This window comes from Quercus lobata, chromosome 11 (assembly GCF_001633185.2).
Source record: "Quercus lobata isolate SW786 chromosome 11, ValleyOak3.0 Primary Assembly, whole genome shotgun sequence".
NCBI classification, from domain to species: domain Eukaryota; kingdom Viridiplantae; phylum Streptophyta; class Magnoliopsida; order Fagales; family Fagaceae; genus Quercus; species Quercus lobata.
Window position 1 is genome coordinate 18859995 of NC_044914.1, and position 13536 is coordinate 18873530.

At 32.2% G+C, this 13536-nt stretch overlaps 1 protein-coding gene across 1 annotated transcript; it reads left to right on the plus strand.

Annotated features, from left to right (window-relative positions):
* The first annotated feature begins 5407 nt into the window (after positions 1–5407).
* LOC115966521 (FK506-binding protein 4-like) lies at positions 5408–8142 on the plus strand. Its single transcript, XM_031085740.1, has 2 exons — positions 5408–5809; positions 7153–8142. The coding sequence occupies exons 1-2, from the start codon at positions 5591–5593 to the stop codon at positions 8140–8142; spliced, it is 1209 nt and encodes a 402-aa protein (XP_030941600.1). The 5' UTR covers positions 5408–5590.
* Positions 8143–13536: the final 5394 nt, after the last annotated feature.

A 13536-nucleotide genomic window follows, 5' to 3' on the forward strand; every position in this document is an offset into this window, starting at 1 on the left:
AAGACCAAATCAGATAAGGAATGTTCTATCCTTGCTTCGTCCCTTCCTTGGGGAAAGAAAAACCCATGTAGAATGGATTTGAGGTATTTTATCATCCTAATTTTGGCAGAATTATGATTATAAACACATTTTGATATAAAAATTTTGATTTTAGGGAGGCTGGAAATACCAACTGGTCTAACAAGTTTACGTTTTAGAGCATTCGCATCATCTCATGCAATTTTGTTTTCTCTATTTTGTTATAAAAACCTAATTTTTCTGTTTTGCATATTCACTTTTCAAAATACCCCACGTTAGATTATTTATTTTACACTACATTTTAATAAAATTACAAGTTTTCTATTTTTTTAATTGTCTCTATTTTTTCACACGCAACCATCATCATCCACTCTCTTTCTTTATCTTTGGAATACATAAAAAAAGAATAAAAAACAAAATACAAAATAAATAGTGTCAATGTAAATTTACACAGTTACTATAGCAACCATATATTTTTATACAATTTTGCATGACTTGATGTGAGTGAATTTTGAACTTGGTTAGCTAAAATATAGTCCACTTTGTATTAATACAAGCACTGATGCAAGTGCTCCATTTATAATCTATACCATTAACAATTTAACTTTTGGGGTGAGGGAAATTGGCTAGCTAGGACATGTTAGAGCACTAGCATCAGATTTGCTAAATGCTAAATTTTTAGCATTTAACATACCAAACGCCAAAAACTATGCTATAACATTGTGGCACATCCAAAATATTTTTAGCTTATGCTGCTATACACTTCTACTAGTAGAAGGGTAAGCTAGTATGTGCCAAAAAGGAAAAAAAAAAAAAAAACATTTTTTATATATTTCCTTCTCTACAGCTAGCCCTCTCTTTGTCTCTTAGGGATGGCAATTTCTCCCCCTCCCCCCCTTGCGTCTTGACTTGCATCTCCCCACCACGGGAAAGGCGGGGATGGTTTAGACATTTTAGCCTCGTCTCGCATTGATAAATGCTATAATTTTAAATTTTTCATATCCTAAATCCCTATTATTTAAACAAAAAAAAAAAAAAAAAAAATCGATACTAGCTTATTTAAATGCATGGATATTATGATTTTTATTTTTGTTGTGATATTGTCTTATTAAACACTTGAATAATATTATTCAGCTCTTGGTAAAAATTAGTTTGATTTGATGTGAAAAATTAATTTAGTTGTAATTTCAAGTATATTTATATTAATAAAACATGTTTTATTAAAAAAAATTATAATAGTTGTGGGGAAAATTAACACGAAGTTGAATTTTACAGGGTGGGGCCCCAAGGGGCGGGGACCCAAGGGGCAGGGATGAGGGAAAGAAGTTTTTCCCGTTATACGGGGCGAGCAGAAATAGGGCAAGATGAAACTATGTGGGGCGAGATGAAGATCCCATTCTTCTACCCTACCCCTCCCCATTGCCATCCTTACTCACTCTTGTCCCTCTCCTCTCTTCCTCTTTGTCTCTCAACCTCCCTCAACAACAAACCCATCTCAACCATCGGTTTAAAGCTACTACTGCTGAAAATTGCAACCACCCATCATCTTAGCCACAATCATCACTAGATGAGTTTGGATTTTTTTGGTTTTTCTTGTTAGATTGCTGGGTTTTGGCTTGCGAATTAGGTGAGCTTGGATTTTTCTTACTGGGTTGTGGGCAAAGGAGGAGAGACGGTGTGTTTTGCTTGTTGGTTTTCTGGGTTTTTGTTTCGGGTTGGGTTGATTTTGATGGTGGTTGGGTTGTGGTTTGGTGGTGGTGTTTTTTTTTTTTAATTTTTTTATCTTTCTATTTCAATTTTTTGGGTTTTTTAAATTAATTTTTTTTTTGGGGAGGATTTTGTGGTTTTTGGTTGTTTTTCATGTGATTTTGGTTGGTTATTAAGATTTTCTTTGACTATTTTTTTTGCAAATTTGGTTGAATTTTAGGGTATTTAAGTTGTGGTCACGGTGGCTATAGGTGGATTTTGGGTTGTGATCATGGTGGATTTGGGTTGTGAAATAAATTTTTATTGGATTTATGGGCCGTGGGTATAGAAATAGAGATAAGAGAGAGACACAATAAAATAAAATTTAAATGAGTTGATTATATTATTTTAATGTGATGTAATCTTAAAATGAAAGGTGTGATGTAGGGTGTATTGTTAAATACTATAATGAAAATAGATAAAGTAGGTTTTTATGTATTAAAATAACATTTGATTGTACAATTGATGGCCTGATGCTAGTGCTCTTAGGATCTAGGGAGCTTTGGAAGTATTTTACTTATTTATTTTATATATATAAATATATGATCATAGGTTTTATCCTTGTAATTCAAGGACATGTATAGAAGTACAACTGTGCAAGTGGATTTGATATGCATGTGAGGTGCACTACATACAACTATTGCACATAAATTGTTTTACATACACCGCAAACTTGTTCCTCAGCCACATACCTCAGACTGGTTCTCCTTAACAAACTGCATTGAGAGAAACTCTTCTCAGCGAGTGCAATTGGGCCGAACGAGGCTCCTTGGTATGTATGACCCGTGGCTTGACGGGTTCGGCCTGAGTGGGCCTCCTTCGGCCTTTGACCAACATAAATCCCTTACAAATCTCTATTACCCATTGGGCCTTCGACCAATGACTTAATGTTGGATGGAAAATTTATAACCCCGCACAAGTCATAAATCCATTATATATGAAGTCATTTTATTAAGTAGGGAAAATTAAACTTTGCCTCCCTAAATTATACCCCTTTTACACTTATCTATAAACTATGGGAATACATACTTAGCCCCTTAAACTATTACTCATGTAACACTTTGCACCCAATCCTATTGATAATTGTTTAGGGAAGTAAGTGTTTATTCTCAAATTTTAGGTGAGTAAGTGTAAAATGAGGTATAGTTTAGAGGAGTAATTGTAAAATGGGGTATAGTTTAGGAGGTAAAGTGTGTATTCTTATAGTTTAGGAGATTAAGTGTAAAAGATGGTATAATTTAGGGAGGAGTAAATGTAAAAGGAGGAATAGTTTAAGAGGGTAAATTTTCCCATTTTGCATTATAACAAGGGTTTGTAAAGTTTAAAGTTAACCATTACTATTATTTAAAATTTTAAGACTTTTTTTTTTCTTAGAAAAATAATGTAATGCTTCTAAAAATATATGTTTAATTTAGTAGCATTCCTAAACTATGGAGTTCGAAATATAAGGTGGTTTATTTTATTTTATTTTTATTTTTGACTGCTAACATATCTACTTTTTTTTTTTTTTTTTTTTTTTTTTTTTTTTTTTTTTGACTGCTAACATATCTACCTATAAGTGTGATCCACTTCTCTTCTTGGTTTACTTAATTTTACACCCAAACAATTAAACATCATAAAATTTGTAAAATATTTTCCGGAAATATTTTACTTTGAAACAAATAGCACATTACTGAAAAGAACAATACAAAAGAAAAGACATATCAATATATCGTCATTACGTTATTGGAAAAGGGTATATGGTTTAAAGTTAATTTTTTTGTTGTAAATTTAAAGTTTAATTTGAAACTTCTGAAAATATGTGTATGCTTGCTTATTTATTTATTTATTTTTTAAATGCAAACAACATATTGACCTTAAGTACGATCCACTTATCTTCTTAGCTTACTTGCTCTAAAAAAAAAGAAAAAAAAAAAAAAAGACATACCATTTAATTAATAGTTGAAAAGAAATCCATCGATTGTAATATTAGAAAGATCCAGAATAAAATCCCAAGTTTGTGACTTGTGAAAGAGTCATACTACATGGCAACAACATATATAACATGATGGCATTGTCATAATTAAGCATGAGAGGCAAGCATATATAGATATAGTATCTACAAATTCATCAAGAGGCACGTACGAATGATATTCACTTCCCTCTCCAATCTGGGGTGCCACTAATGCACTAGACTATCTCATTTTTTTTTTTTTTTTTGGTAAATAAAAATGGGGGATTTATGGTTATATTACACCCCTGGGCAGGGCGTCAGGCGAACCGAATTTATGGTTACTGTCTGTGCGGGGTTTTAACCCCACTAAAGATGCCCACCAACGGACTCCTGCGGACAGCAGGATTTGAACCTAGGTGTGTTGCACGAAGTGTCCGAGCCTTACCCACTCAGCCAAGCCCCTATTAGCCACTACTAGACTATCTCGTTTATTATACAACATACCTGACAAATGACAATTGATATTTTTTATTTCTTTTGACATAAATTGATTTTCCTTTATATATATATTATGAGGTTAAATTCTATAAGTATCAAAGTTTTACCCATCCAATTTTAACATACTAGATCATCATATTATTCATAACATTTAATTTTTTATTAAATTGTGTAAAATATGGGTTTTATACCCCATTCTTACCAAATTTAGACTTTCTATATATACTAATATTACTAATAAAATAGATTAAATTCAATAAGAATGTGGTGTAAAATCTAAGTTTTACCCCTCCAATTCTAACATGTCACATCATTATATTACGCATTAAAGAATGGGCACAACTACACTCAATCAATTCGAATATCCATTTGAAAATCCAACTTAACTATGAATTTATTAATATGTTATTATGTGTGATAAAACGTATTGAGTTTTAAGTAAAATGATGATTTGATGGATGATGTACAAAACATGAGTTTTACACCACATTTTTACCAAATTTGGACTCCTAACAAAATTGCAATAAATTTAAGAATTCTTGAATCTAGACATACGAGAGAATCTTGTTGGTTCAATTGCAATACAATTTCTTATGTTTTTTTGACTTTAGAGAAAAATTATGTATACAACATTTTCACAATAAGTTTTAAGTGGTAAATTGTTACTGGTCGAGATTGATGAGTAAAAAAGTAATTTAAGTTGTAGATTCAAATTAGAACAAATAACAATATACCATCTATGATTTGTTGTGAAAGTGTTTTAAATATATTGTAAACGTAGCACTTCTCTTAACTTTAACCGCCAAAAAAATACAACTGGCGGAGGCAGTAGTGGAATGTTCGAATCCTTGAAGAGCCAAAACCGAATATCTAAAGCTCACAAGAGCCAGACGAAATATTTTTCTATATTTAGGTGAATAACAATTAATGAGAAATATAATTATTAATGTTTTATTTGAAAAGGAAAATGAAAAAGAAATTAGTTGGTTGATGAATGAATAAAAAATAAACAGGCTGTTTTTGAGAATCACACAGCTGTTAAGAATACAACTCATGAACGAGAGCTAAATATACATATAATCCAACTAATAGCGACCGTTGGCTGTCCTCAAAAATTTCTAAGCCATGGAATGCGTCTGGCACCTGAAACTGAATCAAACTACCCTTTATAAACCATCTCATGTACCACCATATGTCTCCCACATCATTTTTCTTTTCTTGCTTTGCTTTTGTTTCTCTTTTTCCAACACTCTTTTTCTCCTCGCTAAACATATATAATTGCTTAGCAAGGGAGTGAAAGAGAATTTAAGATATATAGCAAAGCAAGAACTCCTTCTCAATAATTAATTTACTTCTTGGGTATTCATATTCTTTTATAAATAAAACATATACATTATGGGTAATTGTGGTAGTTTACCAAAAACCAAGGGTGACAATGATGCGGTTCCGGCACCGGAGCTGGCTGAGGAGGAGGCAGTAGTGAAGGAGGAGGTGAAGCCTCAGATAGAAGAAGTGAAGAAAGATGATGCAAATGTTGAAAAACAGACTGATGGTGGCGTCAACCCTGCCGATGACAGCAAGGTCTCGTCTCTTGGCTCCTTGTTCAGCAACAAGGTATTCTACATATATAATTTTTTTATTATTGTTTTAGATAGACTAAGGTATATCATATATGAGCAATGTTTTTCTCACATCTACTTTTTTTACATACGCTGCTTTCTTTATTTTTATAATTCATATCAACCTTGATATTTTAAATATTGATATTTTCTTTTTACTTTTTCAAAATGTGTATATCAAAGTCATAATCATAGATATTCTATAAAAGGCAAAGTTTGGTTACAAATTTTGTTATAACCTAAGATTATAATACTCACTCAAAAAATTAATATTGCTACATATTTTAAAATTTTAATTGTTAAATTGTATATTCTTTATGTTTTTAACACGTATGTCAAATTTCGTGTCAATCGAATGTTATTTATTATTTTATCTATAATCTTATTTTTTATGAATAATTTTATATTACAAAAACTTGAAATTTAAACATTTGATTGATGATATAATTATTGATATTTGTTCTTCGGAAAATTTTACAAGAATGAAGGGCTTAAAAAGAACTTGTAATCTAATGGTGGATTTGTCAAATTTCATATTTGATAAAAAAATATTGAGTGAAGTTGTAACATATATGTGTGTGTGTGTGTATGTAGGCTATATCTCTATTCAATATCTTTTTATCGGATATGAATTTTAAGTTTCTTTGTTTTGGATCACGTTTAGCTCGCTCTACTTGTTTTGACATTAACATTTTTTGAAAAATGAATCATTTTTCAAAAATCATTTTCTAGAAAATTATTTTATTTTCTTATATTTAGTAGCGACCTTAAAATGAGTTAGAAAATTATTTATTGACTTCCCTTATTTAGCGTTATTTAGTTTTGTGTAAGATATAATTGTTTTCCTTATTTAGTCGCATGAGGTAAAATTGTTTTTAAGATAAATTTAGCCAAAAACAACTCTATCTCATTCCAAATTAAATAAGGGAAGTTAAAATGATATTCTCAAACACAAAAAAATGATAAAAATACTTTCACATAATTTTTTTCATTGAAACAAATGAAGTAGTGAAAAACTTTATAAATTGAACTAATTAGAATGAAATGGTTACCTTAAATTTTTATTTTTATTTTTAATTATTATAGGATTTGAATCTATGATGTTTATTTTACGATGATTTTTTTTATTATCATATCAAAACACCAATAAATTTTTGCTATAAATGAAATTCAAACTTAAATCCTTTATTAGACAACCCAAAAAAACTTTATAAATTGAACAAATGGAGTCTCTTTGTTTTATTTATCTATGACTTAATCATGTCCCACTTGGACATGCTTAACGCAAAAGAAGGTTGTTTATATGTGTTGGGAATGATCTCTGTAATTTATTAGCAGACTGAAGAAAAGAAGGAAACAAAAGAGACTGAGAAGACCACCGATGTCTCATCAGAGAAAAAAGAAGAAACCTTGAACAAGGAAATTGAAGGGAATGAGAAAACCACCGAAGTCTCATTAGAGAAAAAGGAAGAAACGTTGAACAAGGAAATTAAAGAGAGTGAGAAAGCCACCGAAGTCTCATCAGAGAAAAATGAAGAAGCGCCAAAGAAGGAAACTAAAGTAACTGAGAGGGCCATCGAAGTCTTATTAGAGAAAAAAGAAGAAGCCCCAAAGACAGAAACTAAAGAGAATGAGAAGACCACCGAAGTCTCATCAATGAAAAATGAAGAAGCACCAAAGAAGGAAACTAAAGAGAATGAGAAGGCCACTGAAGTCTCATCAGTGAAAAAAGAAGAACCCCCAAAGAAGGAAACTAAAGAGAATGAGAAGACCACTGAAGTCTCGTCAGTGAAAAAAGAAGAACCCCCAAAGAAGGAAACTAAAGAGAATGAGAAGACCACTGAAGTCTTGTCAGTGAAAAAAGAAGAACCCAAGACCACTGAAGTCTCATCAGTGAAAAAAGAAGAACCCCCAAAGAAGGAAACTAAAGAGAATGAGATGACCATCGAAGTCTCATCAGTGAAAAAAGAAGAACCCCCAAAGAAGGAAACTAAAGAGAATGAGAAGACCATCGAAGTCTCATCAGTGAAAAAAGAAGAAACCCCAGCAAGGAAGGAAACTAAAGAAAATGAGAAGACCATCGGAGTCTCATCAGTGAAAAAAGAAGAAACCCCGAGGAAGGAAACTAGAGAGAATGAGAAGACCACCGAAGTCTCATCAGTGATAAAAGAAGAAACCCCGAGGAAGGAAACTAGAGAGAATGAGAAGACCACCGAAGTCTCATCAGTGATAAAAGAAGAAACCCCGAGGAAGGAAACTAGAGAGAATGAGAAGACCACCGAAGTCTCATCAGTGAAAAAAGAAGAACCCCAAAGACTGGGGGGGTAAAGGGGGAACCAGCAGATCAGAAAGCATCTCCAGCTGCAACGCAAGCAAAAGAAGCCAAGAAATAAGCAGATAAGTGAGAACCTGCAAAGTGCATCAATGTAATTTAAGAGGGCTTGTAACAGTGGCCCAAAAAAATGCAACTTTAGTGTCCATTTTCTTCTGATAGAAGATAGAAATTGGGTTGGTTATAAGAAATTGGAGACTTTTGAGTTTCTTTGTTGTTCATTAGTTCTTGGAGAATATTGTTTTTCCAAAAGGTTGTTTTTTTTCCCTTCTCCATTGATAATTTTTGTTTATGTATGAGCCTGCGTGCAATTTATCAATAGTAATATAAAACCTTAGCAAATGTGAAGAATAAAGGTGTAAACTCTCTAGTATGGTTGTGAAAAAAGAAATACTTTATAAGTTGCACTGTTTTTTTTTTTTTTTTTTGAAATATTAGTTGAACTAATTAGAATCTACTGTTACCCATTAAATTTGAGAAGAAAGAAATTGAAGAACTGGACCAAATGAATTACGAATACCTCATAATATCTGGCCTTACTTCGTACATATTTCTAAATTAAGCAAATTAGAACAATGTATATGTCAAGGCAGTCAAGCATGCTTAAAGAATTATATAAAATCCGGAAATTGTATAATTACAATAGAATAATGGTGGAAAGGTTCTTTATTAATAGGTTAAAAATTTTGGACGCACACTTTCGAATAGAGCAGAGAGAGGGAGTATTTATAGCATTTTAGTATTTTTCTTAAGGTTAAATAATATTTGCAAGCAGTACTTGAACAAAAAAAAAAAAAAAAAAAAGATGCTAATTAAATGAGTATGGAGGATGAAAAGCAGTAAAATTTGCTAGACAACGGTAAAAATTTAATTACATAGGACCTATAAATGAACTCATTTATTACTTACACTAATAGAACCTCCTAGTTAGGTTCTTTTGAATGTATACCACTGTCAGTTTCTTTAAAACTTTCTTCACTCTCCCTCTATGTGTGTTAAAAAAATACTTAGTATTCTAAAATAAAAAGAAAAAAAAAGATAGAACCTCCCAGTTACTAACAGCTTAATAAACTAGACTAGATCAATGCCCATGTGAATTATAACTAACAACTACTCCCTCTTATTTATTTATATTTTGGAAAAATTACATTTTACTACCTTAAACTATTCGTATGCACGGTTTGCACTTTAAATTATCACCGTTGTTACACTTTAGGTCTTGATATTAGTTTTACTATTAAATTGGATGAAAATATGAAACATAGACTTGAATGTGTGTATTGCTTAAGTAGCACAAATTTAAAAGACCAAAAACCCTCTGTATTCAATCAATTAAAAAAAAAACTTTTTTTTTTTAGCTCTCTCAAGATATGGTCACAAACATAATCAGAGCTATCAAACCTTGAATCACTCTTCACAAAGTTAAATTAAGGTTACGAAATGGGTTGTCTATTAATCCATGATAGGACATACTGCAAGGGGAGGAATGATCTTGGTTATGAAACTTGGACCAGATCATAAAATCCAATTCGATTAACTGGGAATCGTTCACCAAAATGGTTTTTTTAACCCAAAAACCGTTCTATGCAAAATAGTTAGTGGACAATGCGAACCACGCTTGAACCTCCTAGGCATAAAAACCATGGACGATTCTCATAGGTTTAGGTTAGAAATATTTTTTTAGGTACTTACAACCATTGTTGAAGTTTCAACCACCATGATATGTTGCCCGACCTTGAGATTGCATTGCCATTTCTTCTCCTCTCTTTCCAATCAATTGGATGTTGCAAAGGGTGGACTAAATGCTTGGTTGTCAAACACTTTTTTCTTAAATTTTCTTGGGCTTGCTAGTATTTACTCAATCTTTTAATGGGCAGATGAACCGATGTCTGCCACTCTTCTAGCTTTTATGATTTTGGTTTTTGTTAATTTCATAAACGTTTAACTATTCAAATGGGTTTGGGCAAATATATATATATATATATATATATATATATAGGATAGTCAAATGGGCTTAGGTAGAACTCAAGATAATTTAGACACAGGCTTGCATAAAAAAGAGTAGAATACTGAGCTCTAACAAAAATGTTAAGTATATTAATTTCATATGAATATTCACAATAATCCTAGAATGGTAAACTAATATTGACTAATACTAAAATGTTTCATCACCTTCACTAAATTAAAATGACTTCCATCATGGTATTGACTCCCTTGATATTAAAAAGCTCAATATCTATTTATGTTTGTTTGTGTATGTGACTATTCACTCGGGTGTAAGCAATCCCCCATCCAGATTGTCTCACACACACTAGATTATTACAAAGAGAAATCCCATGGGGAGGCCTTAAGATATTGATAAGAGGTTTTGAATTTAGGAACTTATGGATATCATGAGGCCTTAGAAACCAGTTTACCAATCTTTTGGGGTTAAACCTTAGTCCAATCTTAAAAATTTTGAACCTCTATATGTTTCAATTTTTTGAACAGTCTAGATTTCAAAACCATGGTAATAATTCCTTTTGTCAAAGTGAATAATTTTTCAATTATTTGAGTGTAAACAATGGTAGAATTGAAAATTGAGACAACAGTGAATTTATGGGAAATAGTAATATATATTACTTACAGAAACAAACTATTCAGGCTTTTATTTTTTAACAACTCTCTAAAATAAATAAAACACATACAAACAAGTGTTTTGTATCTTAATTGGTTAGCACTTCCCGTTATTTCTCCAAAAAAAGACATTATGATTCAAATCCTTCCTCCTCTGATTATTGAATTTTCAAAAAATAAAAATACAAACCTATTGATGTCCATTTTCTACAAAAGGCCCAATGGTAGAAGAAGCCTAACAATAGGGAAAGGTAAGAGAAAAAGGGAAGTGGAAGATTTAAAAGTAAAGTAAATGGGCCATGAAAACCCAAGAAAAGAAGTAATAAACCCAATGGGCCAACATGATAGGAATGATAGCCAGAAGGTGTTAAGGACAAATTTTTCACACCACATGGCTTCATTTCATTGGTGACCCGCACCACGTCAACATTATCATGGATTTTGGGAAAACTTCTTTTAAAGCCCAAAAGAGCCCATATTTACACAAAAAGACGTCAGAACCCATGGTTCAAGCTCATGGCACATCATCTCATTTTTGGCTCATGATCCAAGCTCATGAGTCTCATCGGGGGAATTTTGGGAGTCGTAATTTGGAGGGCCAAGAAGTATGTTTAGTAAAGCTCTAGTGATTCAAAGTTGATAAAGGAAAGCATGTTGCTTGGCATATCTTCCCTAATTCCTTGAACTCTGACGGGTTAGTGTGCAATAGGTAACATTTGGTAAGCCTCTCTTATCAAGTAACACTTAAAATGATAAAACTCTCCATGCTCTTTACATAAAAATTAACGTTCATCATATAATATAAGTTTAAAGATGTAATTATAGTATTTCATATCAATTATATTATTATCATCTAAATCAATTTCAAGCACATGGCTAAATACATATTAATATCTCATATCTAGTATTAAAATGCTCTTCTTACTCTCCAAGATTTGGTTAAGACACAAAAAAGGACCATAATTACATCTCTAAAACTTTATCAAATATCAACCAACTAGTCTATTACTTACCAAAATTATATATGGACTAAACATATATTTTTTCCAAGAGAGGAAACTTAGTCGAAAACACTAAAAAGGGCTCCAGCGGAAGCTGCAACAACTTCTGCACAAGCTGTAATAGCTCCAGCAGAAGCTGCAACAGCTTCTGTAGAAGCTAAAACAATTCCAGCGGAAGCTGCAAACAGCTTCTGCAGAAGCTGTGACAGCCTCAGCAAAAGCTGCAGAAGCTCCAGCAGGTTGACAGGTGTCCTAAAATGATGTCATTCACCCATAAATGCCCAATCCCAGCAACTGTGGTACCAGAAACAAGAGGATCCCATAAAGATTATCTTATCATCTTTAGCCAAATCATGAATTTAATGCAAAGTATTGTCCTCTAAGCAAAAGATGTCATTAATCAGCTGTGACAGCTATGATTAACAGTTGTGACAGCAGCTCCATCAGCCTTAAGGTCCCTAGCTTTCTTCTTTTGGCCAAAAAACAAAAGACCACTTACTTTGTCAAAGATTTTTCCTGATTTGCTAAGTTTCCCTTCAACTAGTTATGATCTAGTTACATAGCTTGACACTATATAAAGATGACCAAGCTACACACTAAAGGACCCCCCTCTCTGATCCTTCTCTCTAATCGTCAAGGTTCTGAAACTTGATTCACCTTGCTGCACATATCTCTAAACTTCTCCATACTTCTCAATCTCCCTTACAAAGATATCTCTTCTTAGATAACACCATTACATTACACCTATTACACCACACCATTACACACTATCCATCTCTCCCACACTTTAATATTTTGAAACATCACTCATTTTGCTGCAAAATACACATTTTCACACTTCCCCATCTCTCTTACAAAGTCCCTTTTTATAGATAACAACATAACACACATATTACAACATATCATTACCCATCTTTCCCACACTCCATTATTCTAAAACTTGATCATTTTTGCTGTGCAAAACACATCTCCATCTCATTCTTTACTTCTCATACAAAATCTCCCTTCTTAGAAAGCAATATAACCCATAACACAAATAATCTCATGTATTCACTATATTTAACTTTCATATTATCTATCTCACACTTCCATATATTTTACAAATACATTCCTCACAAAATACCCATACATACTTCTCATATATCTTTAAACTTCATGTCTCACAAAGTATACATATACAAGATCCATGTCCAACAAAGTATCTACATGTAATTCCTATACATATTACAAACACCATATCTCAAAAAAAAAAAAAAAATTTTTTTACCATCTCTACACATCTTAAAAGCATATCAAACACTCTTCCAAGAACACATTACAAAAGCCCTTTCTTATGGAAGATATATATTTATAATACTAAAAGCCTTCTTATGAAAGGAAAAAACTCATAAAATTAAAAGTCCTTACGAAAGGCAATATCACTCATACTTGGCTAAAAAACCAAAAGAGCATTACATGGAGAAAATCATTTAAGTGCACGGTAAAGAGGATGAACTTAACCAACCTATGCACACGGCTGGACATATTCTCTATCCCTCCAGTTGCACCCATTTTTCCCTTTCAAACATGAAGTCACCATGAAAGGATTCACTTCATCATGATGCTGAAACATTAAGTCCACTGATGTGATACGACTGGAGCTGCAAAACATGAAGATAAGTCATCATATTTTGTCTTCAAATTTATATTATTAAGTATATTTTATTCATTGTCATTATACCACTCAACTAATGTTATTATGCTATTGGACTCCTTTTTTCATATTGCTGAAAT